General features: G+C 32.9%; 1 protein-coding gene and 2 pseudogenes across 1 annotated transcript; 2 read left to right on the forward strand and 1 right to left on the reverse strand.

Annotated features, from left to right (window-relative positions):
- The first annotated feature begins 772 nt into the window (after positions 1-772).
- On the forward strand, positions 773-1,754 carry LOC118682392 (male abnormal protein mab-31-like). Its single transcript, XM_036371054.2, has 2 exons — positions 773-1,257; positions 1,313-1,754. Exons 1-2 carry the CDS (start codon positions 773-775, stop codon positions 1,752-1,754), a joined length of 927 nt encoding a protein of 308 aa, XP_036226947.2.
- A 1,095-nt stretch (positions 1,755-2,849) lies between these two features.
- Positions 2,850-6,607, forward strand: LOC138856435 (uncharacterized; annotated as a pseudogene).
- Positions 6,608-22,936: 16,329 nt separating this feature from the next.
- LOC138856436 (uncharacterized) lies at positions 22,937-23,861 on the reverse strand (annotated as a pseudogene).
- Between the last annotated feature and the right edge of the window lie 1,165 nt (positions 23,862-25,026).

Consider the following 25,026-nt stretch of genomic DNA (forward strand, 5'->3'; position numbering starts at 1 on the left):
CATTTTTTTTTATATTATATCATAAAAAATAGCTTTATTTCAATATTTTAATTATTCTTAAATTTTTGTGATTTTCACAATAACAAGATGGTTGTAAATGTCACATAACCAGTGTTGCCATACTAATTTATTTTGCAAACGAAGAAAAATAAAATAAAAAAAGAGATTATACCCTAAATACAGGAATCATAATTGTTGATGGACACTAATAAATCTTTTAGTTTCCTTCTTTTGATAAAACCAGGTGTGGGACCGACCAGGGTTATTTTTTTTTAAAGCGCGCCAACGCCAAACAAATTTCTGCGCGAAAAAACTTGTGTAGACCCCGGTGTTGGATCGACCAGGGTTATTTTTTTTGAAGCGCGGCCGAAGGCCGCCAACGCAAAAAGGAGTTCTACGCGAAAAAGTAATATTGTCATAGAGGGTATAACATAATCCTTAACATCAATGCTCTCTAACGGATATTAATACTATTACTTTTGAAGAAAAGTACCGTTTCGTTTTTTCCATTTGCTGTTTACTTCATATTTGGCAAATAAAACTCAAACGCGTTTAGTGAGTTGTGTTAAAATTATGGAAAAGGATAAATTGTAAAAGTTATTATTCAAGTTTTTATTTTAAAAATGAGTGGAATTTCAACTGGTAAGTTATTATACTTTTTAATATTTTTTAAAATATTTATTAATAATCATATTTAGATATTGATGAACAATCGACCAGCCGTGGCGTGCGGCGCATAACTAATGTTCTGACATTGGCAGAGTTGAAAAAAATGTGGAATGTGAGGAAGGTTTTCCAAACATTTGAAACAAAGGAGAGCTGCATAGCCTTTGCTGAAGAGCAAGGGCTCATATTAAAGAAAAGGATTTGCAGGATGCATAAGATCCCGATGGTATTATCAATGGCGGGGACTAGTATCGTCGGCACATTTAGATGCCGAAAAGGATCGTGCCGTACGCGTTCAGCAATATCTAGGTCTAAGGGTACTTGGTTCGAGAACTCCAAAGTACCCTTAAACCAGATATTTTACCTTATGTTTTGTTTTTCGTCACATTGGTCGCATGAGGAGGTGCGTAAAAATAGCTTTGTCAGGGAACCGATTTTATCCAGCGCTACCATATGCGACTGCTACAACTACTGCCGCGAAGCTGTAGTATTATACCAAGTGGACCATCGGAAGAAGTTGGGTAAAATTGGTGGCCCTGGGAAAAAAGTACAAATTGACGAAAGCAAATTTGGAAAGAGGAAATACAACAAAGGAATATTAAAAATAAAAAATAATACATAATTACCTATATATTTTTCTTATTTCAGGCAGGAGGGTGGAAGGTCACTGGGTGTTGGGAATGGTGGAAGATGGCAGTGAGGACTTGCGGTTGGAGGTATGTCCTGACAATGTCAGGTCTGCTGAGGTGCTCATACCCGTAATTGAAAAACACGTTGCGCCCGGCACAATCATTTGTACCGATTGTTGGAAGGCGTATGATTGCTTATCAACTCACGGGTATGAGCACCGTCGGGTAAACCATAGCGATCCTGACAATCCGTTCGTTGCGGAGGACGGGACGCGTACCCAACGAATTGAATCCCAGTGGCGAGTAATGAAAAGATTTTTCTCAAAGGATAATTACAACAATCCAGAAGACTTTGCGGATCTTATCATTGAATATGTGTGGCGAAAAAATATTGCAAATAAGCATGAAGATCCTTTTGTAAAATTAATTGAAGCAATAATACACACTTACAAACCATAAAAAAAATCTTTTTGTTTTATTGAAATAATTTCTTAACTTTTTATTTTTTTTAGGTTTTGAATTCCTGTAATTAGGGTATAATCTGTTTTCATTTCTTTCAGTTCACTTACAAAAGATGTCGATAAGGTAACACTGGTTATTTGACATTTTGCAACCATCTTGTTATTGTTAAAATCACAAAAATTGAAGAATAATTAAAATATTGAAATAAAGCTATTTTTTATGATATAATATAAAAAAAATGTGTAAAAACGAATTAGTGAAGTGTTAGTGGATATAAAAGTGAAAAATATAAGTGTATAATTCATTCTAAAACAAAAAAATACGTACTTTAAATAGTCGAAACTTTGAACTTTAAACCCAAATATCCTTAAAACTATAAGTTTCCCGCGGTTATATCTATATATCTTCTTGATCTGGAGGATCTCCTCTATCCGCCCATACCCATTTTATCCCCGAAAGCCTGGGACGTTATACTAAAGTATTCCCAAAAATAATAATAAATAATATTTCAATAAAAGGGAATATATTTCAAATGGCATATCAATATTCCCAGTTTTGTTGACATATTATATTCTCTTCAATATTCGTCGGTTGGTTATGTTAAGAGAGCGCATGTTTACAGATTCACCGCTGTTATAAAAGCGAGAAATGTTATATGTTTCTCGTGCATGTGTGGTGAACTCCTTGATAAATTCCTACAAATTGTTCGCTGTCGAACCTGCACCTTCTCGTTCATTTAAGTTCTCTGGTTGAAGATCACTAACAAAAACTGGAAAACAATGAAAATGAAAGAAAACGCGAAATTGAAATGTATGTGATGATATATTTTGTGATGTCATGCTAAGTGGTATTGATTTTCAATTGAAAATTTTCAAAAACATTTATTAATTGAGAGCTAATACATTTATTCTTTTGATTATGTATTGAAAGTTCAAAAATCAATTGTTTAATATTATATATCACAAAAAAAAGAGGATAAAAAGTTTCTGCATATGTTTAGCGTATACATGTATAATAATAATTAATCTTAATAAATAATGGGTATTTTAATTTAAATTCCCAAAAATTATTATTTTGTCCGATGTAGCTACAATGGAAAATGTTATGAAAAACCCTAATTTTAAAGCCATGACCATTATCCCTGGTTTCAATCATGGTAAAAGGGAGTCGAGAATGGGCACTCTCAGTACTTTCGCCACCTCTGAGGTGTACGTTCACAATAAAACCAACATGGCCGCCTCTGGTGAGTAGGGGTGGCGAGGGGTTAAAACGGGTTGCGCATAACAAAAAACGCCGTAATAATTATTTAATTAATTATAATATTTTCAATTTTGGTTATAGAATGATGTTTAATGATGTAATCGAAATATGATATTATACCATGTTGATATAGGTAAATATGCGTCATATTTTTAAGCATTTTAATTAACTTATTAATGCACAAACTGAAAATTAAATTTAACTATTAGTGGACAGGAAGGAATAACAATTTTAACAGAATTTGTCATAATAATTCATATAATCAAAAAAGCAACACTTGTTGTCATACATGTCATAATAATTCAATTAAACATTAAAGCAAAATTTATCATTTTACATACTTACATACATACATACATACATACATACATCCATCCATATACATATCAATAAATAGTTACTGTGCCGATGTTTTCTCTAATTTAAGTATAGATTTATTTAAAAATTCTATTAACGTTTTATATTTCAGCATTTAGCGGTTGATATACTTACATACTTGTGTATGTAAATTCTTTTAATAAATATTTTTTTATGACATATTTGATTTTATATTGAACAATAAATATATTTTGGTAAATGGTTTCAAAACTATATACATATAAAAATTGGAACAATTTTGCTATTTCAACTCCAATAAAGTCTTCGTACAATTCGCTTTTGCTAGTAACTTCTCGTTCTAAATAATAATAGGCAACTCTTCTTATAACGGTACTTTGATAAAGTGAACAAAGTGTGCTTAGAGGAATATTTGAGTGATTCATTCGAAGAGTAAAGTTACGTGAGCTTATCATCATTTGCATATAAGGCAATCGGAGATCGGCTAAAAATTAAGCGAATGGTTACTGCAGATCCATTTATAAGTGCTCAAAAAATCACTACAGAGCTTCACCAATTCAGCCAAAAAAAAGTTAACCTGGAAACTGTGCGAAAAGCTATCATTAATGCTGGGTTTAAGTCTCATACACCTCGTCGAAAACCACTTGTAAACATAACAAACCGTCCAAAACGCATTGCCTTCGCTGAGGAGTACCAAAATGCATCTCCTGTGTTTTAGCGGCAGAATTAAAGTATGGAGAAAAACGGGAGAACCCCAAAATACTATTAAAACAGTAAAGCACGGAGGTGGTGGTGTGATGGTATGGGGTTATATGGCTGCTAGTGGCGTTGGCAACCTCGAAATAATAGAAGAAGTTATGGACCACCGTGTGTACATAGAAATTTTTAAACGAAATATGAAGCCTAGTGTAGAAAAATTGGGCGTGTCTGAAGCATTTTATTTCCAGCAAGACAACGACGCCAAACACAGTGCTCATAATACAAGGATGTACTTGGCGTGCAATGTCCCGCATTTGCTGGAGACACCACCATAGAGCCCTGATCTTAATGCAATTGAGCATATTTGGAACTTGCTAGAGAAACGGATCAGGACTCATCATATTAGATCAAAAACTCGCCTTGAAGAGGTTTTTCAAGAGGAGTGGATGAAAATCTGCACCGTCTGTTCGTTTAGCTTTTTGCTGTTTAATTTGTGGTTTATAATTGGACAACATTACACAATACAATAATAAAGAAAGTTTATATCTCTTGAAGATAAAATCGAAATTCTAAATCGATTAGAAGGCGGGGAAAAGATTTATTTAAGGATTGGTTTTATAATTGTTTTATCGGGTGGGCTTTAGTTTAGCATCCCACGATTTCCGGGTTAAGAATGGTATGTGTATAAAATTATTGCCGCCGGAAACTTATAGTTTTCGAGATATTTGCATTTAAAGTTGAAAATTCACAAATTTTATTTTAAAATTTCTCGATTTATGGTTAACTTTTCTTTTATATTACGCACTTTTTATACACTAACACTTCACTACAATGTTTCTACATATTTATTTTATGTTAATTATTTAAATATTTGCTTTAAATAAGCATTTTATTTTTACACAATTTTGGTTATATGCACAATAACAAATGGGTTCCATGTTGACAGTTAACAAGTGTTGCCATATCTATTTTATATATATATATATATATGTATATATATATATATATATGTATATATATTTATATTTTGAAAGCGAATAAAAATGAATAATAAAAGAGGATTATACCCCAAATACATGAACTATAATTTTGTTAATTCTCTTCTATTGATAAATTATGGTGTTGGACCGACCAGGGTTTTTTTTTGAAGAGCGGCCGAAGGCCGCCAGTGGAAACAGGAAATCTAAATAAAAAAAAACGTATGTTAAAGATGGTATATCACTCTCTTTAAACTTCAATTTCTATAACGGAATTTTCTATAACTAAACAAGGTACCGTTTCTTTTTTTGTCCGTTTTGTCATTATTTTCATATTCAAATTTAATTGGTGAATATTGTGCATATAAATCATTAGGCAAGTGTTTATATTTTTTACATATTTTTTTAAATTGTGATAATATTTGAGAAAATGAGTGGAAATACATCAGGTATGTTATTAGAAATTTAAAATTATAACAAATATTACTTAAGACTTTTAAATAGATTGTAACGAACCATCAACCAGCCGTGGTGCGGTAAAAACAACCAATGTTCTCAAAGTGTCCGAAATTAAGGAAATTTGGAATTTCCCTAAAATAATTCAAAATTGCGACACTAGTGAGAAATGTATATCGTTTGCAGAGGAGGAGGGTTTAATTTTAAAAAGCAAACAATGTTGTACGCATAGGATACCTATGTTGGTATCCTTATCAGATAGGAGCACGGTTGGCATATTCCGATGCCGGAAAAGTGCCTGCCGTAAACGGACTGCGGTGTCGAGGTCGAGTGGGACATGGTTTGAAAACGCAAAAATACCACTGCCTCAGATTTTTTATATAATGTATGCATTTGCATCGCACTGGTCCTATTCGCAAGTTCGAAAGAACAGTTTTATTAAGGAGCCAATTTTATCCAGCGCTACCATATGTGATTGGTACAATTACTGCCGAAGCGGTAGTTTTATACCAGGTTGATCACCAGGTAGCGGTAGGTAAAATTGGCGGCCCTGGTAAAATTGTTCAAATAGACGAGAGCAAATTTGGGAAACGAAAATATAACAAAGGTAATAATAAATACATTATTATTTATTATTTATTATTAATTATTTAATTTTTTAATTTTTTCTTTTTTAGGACGGAGAGTGGAAGGCCACTGGGTTTTAGGCATGGTAGAGGATGGGAGTGACGACCTTCGGCTGGAAGTGTGTCCCGATATTGTGAGGTCTGCTGAAGTGCTCATATCCTTAATTCAGAGACACGTTTTACAAGGTAGCATCATATGTACTGATTGTTGGAAGGCGTACGACTGTCTGTCCAGTCACGGGTATGAGCACCGACGCGTTAACCATAGCGATCCAGAAAATCCGTTTGTTGCCGAAGATGGATAAAATCCCATCACGCAGAGGATAAAATCCCAGTGGCGCGTAATCAAACGGTTTTTTTTAAAGACAATTATAATAACAGTTAAGATTTCTCGAATTTGATTTATGAATACGTATGGCGTAAAAATGTTGCAAATCAGCATCACGATCCATTCGTGAAACTATTAGATGCAATAAAACATACCTTTAAGCCATAAAACCTTTTTCTTTTATTAAAATGGAAAATTTAGTTCATAATATTTTGTGGAGGGTAATTGGGTTTTTTATTTATTTTGATTGCTGTCATTCGTTTGGATATGGCAACACTTATTATCTGACAACATGGAACCCATTTGTTATTGTGCATATAACCAAAATTGTGTAAAAATAAAATGCTTATTTAAAGCAAATATTTAAATAATTAACATAAAATAAATATGTAGAAACATTGTAGTGCAGTGTTAGTGTATAAAAAGTGCATAATATAAAAGAAAAGTTACCATAAATCGAGAAATTTTAAAATAAAATTTGTGCAATTTTCAACTTAAAATGCAAATATCTCGAAATCTATAAACGGCAATAATAATAATAAAATTTCGGCGGCAATAATTATATATATTCGTGATCTGAAGAATCTCCTCTATCCACCCATACCCCTCTTAACCCAGAAATCGTGGGATGCTATACTAAAGTTTTCCCGTTTTATCTCCCATACCATGGAAAAACATTTGCATTTCAAAGTTTTTATTGGTTCTTAATAACGCTGGTTGCCACAACATATAACTGGATCATCAATATGTAAACATTATTTTCTTTCCTCCCAACTGCAAGTCCTTAATACAACCTTTGGACCTTTGTTCAAATTTCTTTAGACGATTACCAATTTTATGTAGAAGTTCTGAACTCACCATGCTAATTTCATCAATGATCAGTACTCTGACATATCTGAAGAGATATCTATACAATTGCAACTTCTGATGACAGAGGCAAAAAAATTTTGAGAGCTGTGTAAATAGTTGTACCATCAATAGTCACGGCAGCTTTGCCGGTTGAAGCACATATAATATAGTCATTGCAGTAACCATTATTATCAGTGAACCTGTTGTAAATTTCCATAATCAATTTGATAACGAATGGTTTTTCCGTACCAGCTGGTCCCGTAAAAAAAAATTGAAATGGTTCTTGAATTGAAGTCTGCAAATGATGAATTATAGTCATTAGAATATCTCTTTGTTGATCATTGGTCATTCGCAATAAATCTTAGAATTGTTGATAATCCATTAAATTTTATCTTTTTTTAGCTATAGCGCCAAGTTTATGCAGAGATGCATTATGTAAATCAACGTTAGCAGTTGAGTTTAGATCGTAGCAATAAGTCATAAGAATATCTTTCATGCAATATATCAACCGCTCTTAATAATTCTTCGTCTTCTTGTTCTTCATCGTTTTCTCGACACAACTGTCTACAAATTTCTAAAGTTTTCTCTAAAATTCATCACAATTTGTGTAATCAAAATTTTCGTATTTTTTTTTGTTGGCATAAACGGTGCACCAAATCATTCTTCCATTTTATTAGGATCCGTTGTATGTTACTAGTTTTATATTATATTTCCAGCCGCCTCTGACGCTGACACAGAAACTAATTCGTCGATTAATTTAATTACTTCAGGATCGTTGCTTAATAAATCTTCAGGAACATTTTTCAACCAAAGAAGAATATGAGTAGCCCACATACCACGATGTTGAAATTCTATTGTTTTGAAATAATGTACTACTCTATATCTTCTGAATGCACTTCTTTTCTTTGATTGCAAAACTTTTCTCAGACAATTTACCATTTTATTAAAATAAATATACGACAACCACTCTTTAATGTGGCTCTTATTAATAAGTCCGTAGACATATGTAACTAGTTTTGTGAATCAACTTCTTTTTCAAATGTACATAAAAGTAATGGTCATCTTGAATGTTTCTTGGCAATTGTTTCACCATTGTATTAATTTCGACAGGAACATTAATTATCTGGCCATAAATACTGTACTGTTCATTAACGTGTCTCAATCTACGAATCTGCATGAACGGTATTCTCGGTGAAATCAATCGTTGCTCGATAAGGTTTAAGGTTGGTAAATGTGATGGAATTTTCGGATATACAAAACCATTGTATGTTGACATGAGAGGAATATTTTCTTTTTCCAAAAATGTATAACACGTAGAGCAGATTTGAACAATTTTACCAGATGTGTAATTCTAAAAAAAAACAAATTCGTATTCTCAAGATATAGAAAGAAAAGTATAAAGTGAATAATTAAAAAACAAGAAAAAACGTTAACTTCGGTTGCACCGAAGCTTTAATACCCTTCACAGATACAAAGTTTCCTTACAATAACTTGATTCAGATCGACGAAATCAGACGAAATTTCGTGAATCGGTATTAAAAAATAAAATTTTATTTCATGCAGGCACTTTACTCCGATCGTTCAGTTTGTATAGCAACTATAGGCTATAGTCATCCGATCTATACAATTTCTTCGGAGATTCCATTGTTGCCTTAGAAAAAAACTCATGCCAAATTTCATGAAAATATTGCGTCAAATGAAAAAGTTTCCTATACAACGATGTGCTTCCGATTGTTCAGTTTGTATGGCAGCTATATGCTATAGTGGTCAGATATTGGCCGTTCAGACAAATGAGCAGCTTCTTAGTGAGAAAAGGACAGGTACAAAATTTCAGATCAATAGCTTAAAAACTGAGGGACAAGTTTGCATATACACTAGGCAGAAAAAGTCTCCGCTCACCAATCCGTGGAATGTGTTTCAATAAAAATATTTAATAAAATATATGCGTTTTTGAAGTTCTTTTCAAAATATCAGATGCGCATGCTAATAGCATACAGTTGCCATATTTCATGGAATTCCTATGCGCGTTTGCAAAGTTAACGGCAGTTTTTGAATTCTACTAATGGAGAATAAGCAGACACAGTGTCCTCTCACTGCTTATTACATTAGTTTATTGTAGTTTCTACGCGTTTAAGACCTGATTATTTTTTGTGCGTTGTTGTCAATAATACAGATTTAGATAATCGAAGGAAAAATCTGCAATTTGAATTGATAAGCATGAATTTGTGTCTAAGGTGGCGCTACTATCTCCGAATTATTTAGATTGGACCACTGTAGCATATACGTAGTAGGGATGATCGATATTAGAAAAACATCGATATGTCTAAAACATCGATGTTTTTGGAAACAAATAAAACTGTCTATAATATTTATAAAATGTTTTAATTATTAGAAAATTACATTAAATTTAAAATAGCCCACTCTTCCTGAGGCACCTAAAAATCACAAAAATAATAACAAAAATCAACATTCCCTGTATTTTTTAGGGACACTGTAAAAAAATTAACTTTGATAAGTTTTTTCCTTTAAGTCTGTTCCGTTGCTGGTACAGAAGCTGACCAGCGGAATTTTTAAATAAATTTGCAACCCCAGAGGCATGCTTGTGTCTCATTGACCAGACAAAATATTGTTATTTTGGTTGACAAGTTTATAATGGTCTTGCCATATATCTACAGTGTCTTCTTCGACTGGTCTTGTCTCTGTTAGTTGATCATTTTCGTTTGTTTCATTGGTCTGAATATCTGAAATCAATTCCTTGATACTCCTAATGCCTCTGGAACAGGCTAATGCATCTTGGAAATGTATATTTTTGAACCGGGGATCCAAAAGAGTGGCGATAGCAAGGATATTCACGTTTTCTGTTTGTAACAATCGTTTCTTTATTTCTTCAATTACGCTTTTTTTTAAATTATCTCCAATTGTCTGTTTTGGTTCCAAGCCTGTCACTTTTATAGTAAGTAATCTGGTAAGTGGGATAACTTTACTACATGTTACATATTTTTCACCACAGACTTCACGAGTAGTTATTTCAATTGGTCGTAAAATCTCACAAACTTCAGTTAAATCAATAATTTGTTTGACATTCAACATTTCTGGTGCACTAGTGTGGCAATTAATAATATTATTGATTGCAGGGCGCAGTTTTAAAAATCTTTCAATCATCTAAAATGTTGAGTTCCATCGAGTGGACACATCTTGTATCAGTTTCAAATCAGATTCTCGCCTCAATTCATCACTAGCAGCAATACATTGTTTAAACCACGTTACAATTCTTTTAATAGCAGCTATTAGGTAAGGCAAATTAGGCGTTTTATCGATGGATTTTTGTGCCACCAAATTCAACATATGGGCATAGCAGTGTATATGACGACTTCTACCAAATGCAATTTCTATTGCTTTAACAATATTGGCCCCAGCATCAGTGACAACTGCCACAATTTTATTTTGTTCAATATTCCATTCGTCACAGACCTTCAATAATATATTCGCTATATATTCCGCAGTATGAGATTGCATTAAATCATAAACTCCCAACGATACAGATTCTAATTTATCCTCCTCATTACAAAATAGAACAGTCACTCCCAAAGAACTTCTAGTTTGCATCATGTCTGTCCAAATGTCTGTCGTTAAAGTCAAACCACTCACGTTTTGAAGTTTCCCTTTGAAGTGTTCACTAATAATGTCATATTTGGTATTTAACATCCTTTACAAAGTAAATCGTGAAGGCACCTTGTACAATGGACAAGCAGTTTTCATTAAATTCAGAAAACCTTCATTTTCTACAATTTGAAAAGGTTGTGAGTCTTTGCAAATCATGTATAAAATGATATTCGTCAACCGAATTCCCTTTGAGCCCATATCACCATATTGAGATATTTTACTAAAGCTAGAGCTTAGAGTTGGTTGGGAGAATAATTTTTTGGCACTATCTGTGTAACTTTTTTCAGAATCACAATCACTCCCTGATTTAGATATTTCCATTGTAACTGTAACATTAGCCGTACTAGTTGAAAACACAGCACTAGGTTTTTTAAAAGTTGTTGGAGTGGAGGATGATGTAGTTCTCACAGGTTCATCTTTGGGCATTAAATTCTGATGTTTTTTTTCCAAATGACATTTCAAATTGGTAGTATTACTAGCAGTTTTTAAATTTTTTCCACAGGAACGACATTTGGCGCTAGTATCATTTATTTTTTCAAAATATTTCCAGTATTGACTCTTTGGTGGCATTTTATAATACCTGAAATTAAAAAAAAAACAATAATCAAATTATTATATGCATCTTCGTTATACCTACTTATTTATCATAATCTGAATCTGAATTAATGTATCTTTATGATTTAAAACTAGACATTCATGAGCAAGCGTTACGATATGATGGACGTGCCTGAAATCTGAATAATAAATAAATAAATGACGAATCTTTAAAATAAGACAATGGCTGTAACTCAGACTAAAAAAAATATCAAGACGTAACTTAGCTCCGTGACGCTAGATGGCGCCCAAAAGAATAATTGACGTTTCGATACTTTCATTCTAGTAACATCGATGCTCCGATAATATCGAAGTCAACCCATCGATGTTAAAACATCGATGTTTTCCAGTAAAACATCGATGTTTCTACAACATCGATGAATATCGATCATCCCTAATACATAGCTGCCATACAAACCAACCTATCAAAATCAAGTCAAATGTTTTTATACCCTTTAATGATATAAAAATGCAACAAGCTTCGGTGCAGCCGAAGTTGACGATTTTTCTTGATTTTATTTGCTTTCTTAATATTTCCGAAATTTTTAAAATGTTTTTAAACAAAACGCTCCACGATACGCTGCCGACGCGCAGCTGAGCAGCTGCAAACTTAAGGCTATGCGTGCATTGTCACTTGACACTTTGGCTGTGCGTGGTGAGTACTAGTGGGCTGTGTGTAGTGGACGTGTTGTGGACCCAGAGAACTTATAAAAACGAGAAGGTGCAAATTGAATTTTGTATAATGCTCGATTGGACGGCTAACAGAGCTGGAAAATTGAGGTCAAAGAGTTCACCATTTCCTGTAGTATTGCTTTGCAGAAATGAGAATTTATAACAACAGTTTCTTGCAGAAATACGTATCTCCCCACATAAAAAGAAAAATTAAATACTTTAAACAAAAAATACAAATGCCACTTCACATATGCATGATTATTTTTTGTCATATAAACTATTTTTATGATAAAAATTGATAAAATATGATTTTTTTTTTTACAAATGAGGCATGATAAAATGCGAAAGATTATGAAAAAAAGAAATTTACTTTACTTTTTTTAATAATTTTCTAATTTCAATTATTACAGAATTAATAACTTCTGTATGTAGATATGTACATCAATATGTTATATTATATAATATAATAACTTAGAAGTTCTCTGAGTAAATCACACAACAACAAGATTTTTATTCATGAACGCTGGCGCACATGCAATAAGCTAAGTCGTTTGTTTCATAAACAGCAAATGCCTTACACATCTCCCCGAGCATGCGTTTGCCTACAAGCCTCTTCTCGCGACGATGGCAAAAGCTAAAAATCATAAATTGAAAAACTTTCTGACGTTCCTTCTGGAAGGGAAAAGTGTCAATTCCGCAAACCTGCAAAGACAGAAAAAATTTACTTAAGTATATGACAACATAGTTCTTGTCGTTTTGAAATATTTTACAATTCAAAAATATTTTTCCATGGCTCGCTAAATCTGCGTCTATTTATAATATACTTATGTATGCATGCCCGAGAATAAATAGAGAAGGCGCAAATGTTAAAAGTACTTAATTGAGCTTTTCTCAACAGGGAACATCGAAAAATACAACTTCGACTCTTCTGAAATACACCACACAATAATCGAAACGGGGAAAAGGCTATAAATAGACACAAAGAATGTTCTTAAATGAATTATGCGCATGCTGATTTACATTTGCATATAACCAAAAAATCATGACTTTTGTAATTTAAAATATTCCTTCAAATTATAAAAGAGGATAATTGGTTAAAGTCCCAGAATTTACAATAAAATATGTTATTAAAAGAAAAATTCTTCAGCAAATTTGTGTGCGTTGCGTGAACAATATCTAATATGCAAAGGATTAGAATAAAACAGTGGTGAAGCGGCCGCGATTCCACTTTTGCGCTGGCTCAGGTCGTAAGCTTGAAGGAGTTAAGCCATTCCGTATACAAACGTTTGCGTTCGAATCCTATAAAGCATAAATCTTAACTCTTATTTTGATTTTATTTTATTATTTGACATTTTAGCTGATCTCAACTCAATTACTTGAATAGCATATTTTTCTTCCTGAGATCATTAAAAGTATTCAGAAAAAGTAAGGAAGGGCTAAGTTCGGATGTAACCGAACATTTTATACTCTCGCAAAGTCAAATCGTATGTTCATATGTTTGGGTTTCTTGCATATTACCTTATTTATGGGGATTTATACAAATGTAAAAATCACGCTTGTTGTACTTACATTTTTACGTAAATATTAGAATATTATGCAAATAAGCCCTAAGATAACAGTCTTTTATACTCTCGCAACCTGTTGCTACAGAGTATAATAGTTTTGTTCACCTAACGATTGTTTGTATCACCTAAAACTAATCGAGTAAGAAATAGGGTTATATACATATATAAATGATCAGGATGAAGAGACGAGTTGAAATCCGGGTGACTGTCATTCCGACCGTCCGTATGTCCGTGCAAGCTCTAACTTGAGTAAAAATTGAGATATCTTTATGAAACTTGATAGACATGTTTCGTGGTACCGGGAGACGGTTGCTATTGCAGATGGGCGTAATCGGACCACTGCCACGCCCACAAAACGCCATTAATCAAAAACATATAAATTGCCATAACTAAGCTCCGCAATAAGATACAAGACTGTTATTTGATACACAGGATCACATTAGGGAGGGGCATCTGCAGTATAATTTTTTTTTAAAGTGGGCGTGGTCCCGCCCCTAATAGGTTTAATGTGCATATCTCCTAAACCGCTAAAGCTATAATAACAAAATTTAGAACCTCTACCTACAGTGTGAAAATAGTTGAAATCGGGTTTCAACTCCGCCTACTCACCATATAACGGTACTGTGAAAAACTACTAAAAGCGCGATCAAACACGAAACACGCCAGACACATTAAATTTTTATCTGTGGGATGGTATGAGATAACTTTTTTGGAACCGCGTTCAAAATTAGACAGTGGGCGTGGCACCGCCCACTTTAAGGTGAAAACCCATATCTTGGGATCTGCTTAACCGATCGGTGCATAACGTTCTTTTCACATTTCTATGTTATAGTGCAAAAATGGGCGAAATCGGAATACAACCACGTCTATTTCCCATATAACACCATTTTCAATTCCATCTGATTCTTTCACTTTCTACTATGCATACCAAGCAACAATGATTATATCGGCGTAAAACTTTGCGTGAATAATACGTTTAAAGTATGCCACCTTGTGACCAAAAATTGTCTAAATCGAACCAAAACTGTTCAAGCCCCTAGGTACTAAATATGTGGACCCCAGTGCCTATAGTTGACCTTCTAACGAAAATATCAGTCAATCCACAAAGAAATGTCAAACGAGTATACCATTTGACTTTGCGAGAGTATAAAATGTTCGGTTACATCCGAACTTAGCCCTTTCTTACTTGTTTTCTATACAAATTATCAATACGATAATATAATATAAATCCTCCGTTGAAATGCCTCTGTCCATGGTGGCATGCCATTGAAGTGACGGCGAGTTCGCGCAGAGACGGAGCGGAGCAAAAAATTGAGTTCTGACAAAATCTTGGGAAAAACCAAATGACAACTTTGCCGAAAAACATATGTATATACATACATACGAGATCGCATACATATTGACGCCGAATTTCGCGAAAGTTTACACGTTTTGTTTGAATCGACAATGTCGGTCGGCTATGTTGTCTCGTTTGTCCTTTTTGCAGTGGTTTGCAATTGAAAGTTGACTTATGCTCTTTTGAAATACTACGACTTCCGATTTGGCTCCATTTTAATAGCGTTCTTATTAAGAAAAGTGGCCTAATCGAAAAACTATGAAATAATGATAATAAGTAAACATATAAAAGTATTATATGCAGTGTGCTTAGAATTAATGCTTAGCTTAATGGCAACTTTATGTAAATATTTTAATGTAATGCCATACATTGTGCATAATATGAAATAAATTAAAATAATATTTCAAATCGCTAATAGGCCATGTTGTCAGTTCTCCTTTCTTAGGGGAAGTCTAATCTTCAATTTCTGATTTTTAAGAATTGTTGTGAGGAAGCAGCTTGTGGGCCACATACAATAGGGAGGGAGATGGAAGGATTTTCAGTGATACAATTTGTAAAATTGAGATTTTACTGATTATTCAATTTTCCTGAAGACATTCAAATTCAATTTCATTCTTTTTTATTTAAACTTCGCGCATTTGCGGTAGGAATTCCATATGAAATCCAAATTTGGTTGACCAGGCGCACAGAAAAAAGAGCGCAGTGCAGAGTTATAAACGTAGGCATTAATTTTTTTAATTTACGATTTTTTAGGCGTTGCACATTTTCTTGCTGCTTTTATTTAACCAACCATTTCGAATTTTTATACAACACTGTCACTAAGGACTTTAACAGTTGTTGTCTGTGCTCCAAGCATTCGCCAGCATCTAAAAACCATTCCGGAAAAACGTGTTTGTACTATCATTTATGGCATCTCGATGAACTCTCGAACTCCATAATAACGCGCATATTTTCCGAATAGCTCTTTATACCACTTCATCTGCATCCAACAAATTGCAAAGGCTCTGACAGTCGGATTGATAAATCGCAGATCGGTGCAATCTTCTTAGTTTTTAGAGCGTATTAAAGACTCGGATTGCTTATTTAAATCTCCTTGAGTCTTTAACAGCTCTTTTCACAGTTATCGCATCTGAACTTGGAGAGAAGTTTTTGGTATATAGAGCATTCAGTGTAATGCCGCTGTACTTGAAGTTCCGCAGCATTTTCTTCGGTTTCTGCAAAGTGCTCATCGGGAATGTCAACTACATTAACGGCATGTTGCTCGGAATCATCGAGGGGGTTATGATCTTTCTCGCTTCCAATCAATATTCAGGTCGTTATCGTCTTTAAAGTTTGAGTTTTTATTATTAAATCTGCGCTTCAATATTTTCATTGAGATAAGACGAGCGACTATGAATTGAGTAACATAAGCCGATGGATGGGTATTTATCCCTTAACTAGCCCTAATTTTATAAAAAAAGAAAGATTTCTAGCGCGTCTTGGTTTGATTTTCCTAACAATATAAATTTGACATCTATGATAAACCCTGAAAAGCATTGACTATTTACATATATTGTTAGGAACCTCGATATGCGAAATGAACTGCAGGTGGTCCTTCAGCCATCTAACTTTGCCGAAGTGTTTCGCTAAATGGGACACTTGAACGGGCTCTTGCTGTTGAGCACTTTACTATCAAGCATTTCAATATATATGCATCCGTGCCCAATAATCCCTGACTGAATGCCATGTCGATGCCAGCTGCTACTGAATTGTTCAACACCTGTGTAGTTCTAGAAACGCTCATTTTCTCGAAGTTATTGGGATATATGTGGGAGGATGTCAACTTCGGATATATTTTAAAATGATGACTCGCACTATCGATTGCAAACAGCTTCCTTATAACCTCGAAGCTAGCTGTACCATCGATAGTTTTTAAGTCGAGCTTTAATAAATTATTCCTAACCGAATTAATCAAATGGCAATAGTCATATACTTAGGTAATGAACTTTTTTGCCATTGATTATAAAATATGGTCTGAATTTTGTAACATTTAAATTTCCATATAATCGGACATTCACCGAACCCTGATCACAAATGATCGCATTTACAATGAGTCCCATCATTTCCAATACTTCAATGTTTTTCTTCAAAATAACTTCTCAATCTACTGCGGACAGCCCTCCTTTTGCCACATAATACGAAATTACGTATGTATTTCCAATTATTATTAAATATTAAATTTCCTATTGCCGTCTCCTTTGTCAACGAAACCATCGATGACATCCTTACTTTTGTTGTAAACGAGATATTTATTGAAATTTCATCGAATATTATAACACAGATCCGTTCGTGTTCGGACATTTCCCCAACAAGAGCTTTTAAATTACCTATAACCCTAGAATCAATCCCTGCCGTAATATATCTAATTGGGCAAAATCGCAGTCGACATTTTTTATGTGGCAGCGCAAGCTGAAGATCATCCATCAAGAAGTTATGTGCCTTCGTTGACATATAATTAATATTTTGAGCTAAATTTGTTTGTTCTTTAGTTTATATATTGATTGTACGGACAATCATCTTGGAAAAATTTATTGCATCCTCAGTAGAATTTTTGGATGCAATAATTGTTCTATTCTCTAATTCAAATACTCTTTGTTTCAAAATCCTATTCTCATGCCTGAGCGCATTCATGCGTTCATTTTGTTTAAGGGGGTTCTGCTGATATGCCCGCACAATCCGAGCGCAATATTCTATCTTGTTTACGCTTCATCTGGAGATTCGAATATAATTCGAATTCCTTAAAGCTTAAATGTTCCCTCCCTAGAAGGACTCTGTTCAATGAAAAGCTACTGCAACTACCTGCATTTTCATAACATAATTTATGCTTTGGTAGCTCCTTCCTTAAGTCTATTATTTGTGACATAATTCGCGTCAAAATGACAGTCACAAATAAATAACTTTTTACGGTCGGAGTATGTTGCACTCATTTGTAATGCTAAAACACAGCTGTTGAAGGCAATCTCATCTACGCAGAATGAAAAAAGGATTTTTTTTTCATCCGTTGGACATTATTCAACGCAGCATTTTCCTTTTCCGTTTTCGATTGGGGAACAGGATCAATCGAATTTTCTATCATATATATATATTATATATTTAATAATTGTATTAACATAATTTATATTTAAGATAATAATTCTCTTAATAACAATGATATAATATATACACTAGGTAGAAAAAGTCTCCACTCACTCAAATTAATTGGAGAAAGTGTGTTGCTGGCTGCAGTGAGGAGCGACGAACATTTAATTTTCTATGTGAGGGACCGAATCTCGAAAGTAGCAAAAGTCCCATTCACAGTAGTTTCGCCACCTCTGAGGCGTACGATCACAATAAAACCAACCTGGTGGCCATGGTGAGTTAGGGTGGCGAGGGATTAAATCGGGTTGCGCGTAGCAGAAAACGCCTTCATAATTATTTATAAATATTTTAGATTTTGGTTATTAATTGATGTTTAATGCTAACAATATGTTGATATAGGTAAATATGTGGCATATTTTTAAGCATTTTAATTAACTTATTAATGGACAAACTGAAAATTCAATTTAACTATTAGTGGACAGGAAGAAATAACTATTGTAACAGAATTTGATATTATAAGTAATAATAATGTATATAATCAAAAAAGCAAAACTTGTCATTGTCATAAAAGTGATAATAATTCCTTTAAACAATAAAGTGAAATTTATCATTGTACTTATATCAAAAAAATCGTTAATGTGCCGATTTTTTCTCTTATTTAAGTATAGATTTATTTAATCACAAATTTTATTTACGTTTTATAATTTCATTTATTAATATTTAATTATATTTTTTCAGCATTTAGTGGTGGTGGACACTATTTTATTACAGCTCTTGACATAAAAAATTACTATATTATTATATAGTTCTTAGTTTAGTTTTAAAATATATAGACTTCGAAAATAAATTATTTGTTGAAGTTGCAATATCTTTATTGTAGATATATTTCTTTTTTAAAAAGTAATTTAAAATTAATAGTAATTAACTCAATAGCAATACTGGCAACACATTTGAATTAGGAACAATATAATAATTTTATGTTTTTTTTTATAGAAACATTTCCGAACAACTTATTTTGGATCAACGGGTCAGTATTATTTTCTATAATTTGAATAAAAAGTATTTTCTCATTTTTTTTTGTTAGATCTCCACTGTTGGCAATGCATGCACATGAAATATATATATTTATAAATGTAAGTATTGTTGTAATATGAATTTTTTGAATGTTTTTGTTTTATTTTTATTTATTAATTATATATAATTTTGTTATTTAGTTTTACGGTATATGGGTGAAAATAGGCCTCCTGGGGTACCGAACACCCAAAAAAATCAGTAACGCGCCTAATTGCATACCTCATGGTGGTGTCGAAAATGCAATATAGATAAGTACATATAAGGAAATGTATAAAAATCTAACGAAATAAGACATATAATATTTGGCACAGAAAAAATCCTGTTTTTATTTAAACAAAATATTTATATTATTAGGTTAGATATTTAAATTCTTTCAATGAATGCAAATAGAGGTGTTGCAAATGAAGAAATTGCCCATGATTCTAACTTTTGTTGGGTGTGAGTACTATAATACTCGCCACATATTAGCTTTGAAAACAATTAGATGCACACTAAAACATTTACTTTGGTAAAAGCAATTTGATCGTAGGACTATTGTAATTTGCATATAAACAGTTTTGTATCATTTAAAACGTAATGTTTGTTTCTTTTCATCGGAACATATTTTTTGCAACTTCCCTTTCCAAATCGTTGACATACATAAATCAGTTTCCAAATTTAAATCACTATGTAAGCAATCTAAAGCATCAGGGCGTCTATTATTAAAATTATATGTAATGTTAATTTCATCCCAAAGACACCAAAACTTATTATAAATTCCTTCCAAAACGATATACCGATCATGCACTAATGGGCGGGTTCACCCGACACATTTATTAAGTGAATTAAAAATTGTAACGTCTAAAATACAAACATTTCCCATTTATATAAAAAAATAAGTAAACAAAATTAAATATTACTAAAATACTTAAAAGCTATAGCTTAGTATAATATTTATATATATATATACATACATATATATATATAGACAATAGTAATATATAAAATGCCAAAATTTGCCAGAACCCAGTTTTGAATATACTCGTAAAAAAAAGAAAGAAGGCAAAGAAGAAATAGGACACAAGAAATGGTCTCGAAAATTATATATCTATATATTAATTTTGAAGCAATTTTGTCCCAAAAACCTACATATGCGAAACACATAATATTTTTGCCCTAAAGTGAGGAGTACTTAGGTCCCTATTGAAAAACTTAAGTGAAAAAAATATACGTATCCTAATATATAACGCTAGAATAGCATTACTGTTGCTATTATCGCAACATTTATATGGGCTGACATTCTTCATTTTGTCGAACAATAATTGCCCTACACCTATTCTGTGACAAGTGGAATCCAATTCTCTAACAAAAATTGCTTCTACTGCTTTCAAATAATCTACAAATCCCTGTGGCGGCTTAATCAAATTGCACCTGTCCACTTGCCTTTCCTGCGTAAAGAGATATTCTAAAGAAATTTCGTCTCCTAAGTAGGGTAAGAGTTGGGAGCAAGTGTGTGTTTTAAATATTTTTAAATATAAGTAGCCGCTAAAATATGCAAATGCATTTTCTTTTAAACTTCAAAATTGCTACTATAAGAAATGTCAAACAATTTATTAATAAATAAAACATATTCAGCCATATTGCAAAAACTAGGCGAAGGACAAGTTAAACGACCGGAACTATAAATGGCATGGATAATATGATCCGAAACTCTTTGAGTCGAGAGCGCTGTAAAAGTCCACATTTTTTTATAACATTTGACAATGGTGCCACTGTGGAAAGAAATAAGTTAGGGAATTTTTATTACATTTTTTGGGAATTTGTAATTTCCACACCACCACTGAGGTATACAAAAGGCGAGTTACCGAAGTTAGTTTTGGGTGCTCGGTTCCCCCGTAGGCCTATATCACCCTTATAGGTACAAAATAAAATCACAATTATTTCCAAAATTCACAAATAATATAAAAATATACAAAATTCATCATATAAGAAAAAACTTAAAATTTTATAAACAAAATATCACATTCACATATAATAAAGCTGTGGACAGCAAATATTTAAAATAAATAAATAAATATAACTAATGCCTAATATGTACATATTTACATATTTACATATATAAAAAATATCCTACACCCAGTTTTCAGTAATAATTAATTATTTAAAACTATAAGGACCGAGAAGAAAATAAGAGCTTTGAAAATAACTCAACTTTATATATTTACATAAGTATATGGGAAAAAAATTCAAAAAATAAAGTTTACACACATATGCTTCCGTAGTGATTTGAAGATATTTTACCACCTACTCCTAAAAGCCTAATCTACCTACAAGTGAGAAACGCATAAAATTTTCGACTTAAAATTAGGGGTGCTAAGGCTTCTATTATAGAATTTTGCTAAAAAGAAAATTCTGATTTTTACGAATAATTTTAATACTAAATCTGTGTTGATGTTGTCACAACAGGAATAGGGTCTGACACTTTTTAATTTATCGAATAAAATCTGCCCTACACCTATTCTATGACAAGTTGAATCAAATTCCTTTAGGAAATTTATTTCTAATTTTTTTAAATAGTCTAAAAATTCCTGCGGCGGTCTTACCAAACTACACCTGTGTCTTTGTTGAATAAAATGAAATTGGGTTGAAATATCTTCTTCTCCTATATATGGTAAGGGTTGGGAGCAAGCGTGTGTCTTATAAATTTTTAAATAAAGATAACCGCAGAAATATGCAAATGCATTTTCTTTTAAAAAATCGACTTCTAAATCTAACTCTAAATTTTCTCCTCCTGCTATCCGATTAAAAATATGGCCTGGTCGTGGTAGACCTTGAAATTCTTGTCAAGAAAGATCCCGTACCACATTGTCATTGCACACGCTTGCTATTATTTGGTGAGACTGTGCAATTGAAAAATTTTCGTTTTGTGGAACGGGTTCGCAGTTACCCTTTACTACGATATTGGCATATCTTAATCCCCAAGATTTTTTGAAGAGGTTACAAAACATGTAAGGTGTAATGCTTACACTTCTTCCACCTCCTCTTCTAATATGTCCGAAATAGTGTTCTAAGTTGTCCTGGCAAAGTCTTCTCGTCTGTAGGTTAGTAAAGCCTGACTGTGACAAAAACCGCCACAAACGTCTTAAACTACTAATATTTCAAATTCAACCCTTAATATAATTGAAAGAATTTGTTATGTCAGACCCATTTTCGTCTTCTACTCTTATTGTCTTTAAAATTCTTACTGCCTCATCTAAAAATTTTAACTGGTCGTCTGACCCCGAAAATATTTTTTTGTTGGCAAAACAGCTTCAAAATTGCTACTATTGAAAATATCAAATAATTTATTAAAAAATAAAACATACTCGGCGGTATTTAAAAATCGAGCATTAGGGCACGACCAAAGCCCTGAACTATATGAAGCGAGCATACCAGAGGCTACGGTATCGCTCATAACCTGGGACGCTAGCTTCACACTCATTTTTTGAAAGCTATTCGGAAACATATGTGCTTCAGACAGCTTGGGGGCGCAACGCACGGGATTTTGGGAATCCTTATTATAAAAATAAATAATGTCATCCCAACTCACCGGACGCGATTCAAAACTGACTTTATTTTTTGAATTTTTTAAACAATTCCTAGTGCTTTTTAGAAGGTGGGGGCTATCAAAAAAAAAAAAATATCCTTGCCATTGACCTGAAAATATGGGCGCTCTTCTGTTACTCCTAAAATCCTAGATAAATATACAAAGTTTGATCCCTGGTCTGAAACAAAATGGCAAGGTATGAGACCTATGTTTTGTATTTGGGTGATAGCCTCAAATATATATTTTTTGGCAATATCCCCTTTACAGGATCCATGGACAATGAAATAAGAGAGTGGGTGTGACCAAGGCATTCCACCAATACCTTGAACCATAAGAGTCATTGCGCTATTACCTATTCGCGACGTGCGATTTTCATCGCCGTAATCTTCTACTCCTATAATTTTATCGTATTTAGGGACGTATTGCACATGGCTCTTAAGTGACATTTCGTCACACAAAATCGACACGAACTTCTGATCCTGCGTGAAACCCCGGCTTCTTAACTCTAAACACTTTAAAGAACTATTACTACAACCGGGGTCTCGGGGCCATTCGGAAACGAACTCGTCAAGAGTTCTCTCTTCCGGAAATCTAAGAAGAGGCTTTAGGTGTCTATATGCTAAAGGTGAAAAAAAATATACACCTAAAGCCAAAGTTTTGAAGTAATTGTCGTATCTACGACCTTTTGGTTGACGGCTACAATTTACTAAACTATTTTTTATAATACTATTTATTTGAGGAGAAAAATTTCTACCTAAAATATCCTCACAACTATAACCCTCTCCTCCATTTTTAATTTCCCTCTAAAGAATTTATTTTCTTTGACATTTCTTTCATTTGAAATTTTAAATAACTAATCTCCTGATCTTTTTCTTCTAATTTAACCCTCAAATTTGCGTTTTCCTCCATTAACTTTTCAATTTTTCTCGCAAAGGATGTCAAGCTAAAACTAGTTTGACATCCTTTTTCTAATATAATATCGCCCATGGAAATATTTTCCAAAACTCCTATTTCCTGTGGTTGTGCGTCTTCGGCTACAGACGCTAGTAATAATAGGTCGCCCGAACCTGAGGGGTTCTCGACCATTTTAGGTTCAAAATCTAATATGCCTAATTTAATAGTCGAATTAGGCTCCACACATTCTACCTGAAAACTGGGTGTAGGAGGTAAATTTAAGTTCGGAACCGCAGTTGGTGACAGTCTCTTCAAATATTTCACTTCATCAGAGAAGTGACGGTCACAGGCATACAAATATTTTTGATTGGTATCTCCTACACCCAGTCGTTGCGTCCAAAGTGTATACCTAAATGCAAACAAATATACCCTAAACCTTAATAACTTTACTTATTATACTATATTTGAAAATAAAAATCTACTAAATAAAACTAATATTGCAACATTTATTAGTATTTACGATACTTTCTACTCACGTTTCATTTATTTACAATTATATTTTATAATTAAAGTACTATTTACATCTACGCTACTCAAAACAATATATTACATTGAATTCATTAAATATTAATATTCTATTTTCTAAATTATATTACAAATAGCAAGTATGCTTGCTATATTTATTTTTACGTACTAAATTGCATGTAAATAATTTTTAACACATGGAACACTTTATAATAAATCACTTCTAATTTTAAGGAAATCATTATATTTTTCTACTTATTAAAATAATTTACGAACCTGGATCCTTCCTTCTCCTTGTTGGGAAAATTGAAAAACCGTCGCGCTCCTACGCACCCAGCCACACACCGATGTTTGCATTTAGGCATTTTCCTATAATTTGTTAGGAAAACGTTATATTATTTAGGGTACATATATTTGCTACGGCTTTAATAACTTACTTACCAATTTTATTTTATATATAAACACTTATACAAATATTTTTAATTAATAATATCCCATTCACTATTGCTGCTTCAGCATTAAAATTACTTACGAAAAATAATGAACTGATTTTGTCAGTTAATTTTAACGGGATTTTATCTGGCAGTTCATTGTTTTGGTTGTCATCTGTTCAGTAGCTCATGAGCTCGTGGTTTTTTTTGGCAGCACTGAAAGTGCATGAGCTCTCTCGAAAGGCAAAGAGAGGAGTTTCGAATCATTTTATCTATGCCGGAAGCGACTGTGTCAGTGAAGA

The sequence above is a fragment of the Bactrocera oleae genome, chromosome 3, assembly GCF_042242935.1.
Source record: "Bactrocera oleae isolate idBacOlea1 chromosome 3, idBacOlea1, whole genome shotgun sequence".
In the NCBI taxonomy this organism is placed as follows: Eukaryota; Metazoa; Arthropoda; class Insecta; order Diptera; family Tephritidae; genus Bactrocera; species Bactrocera oleae.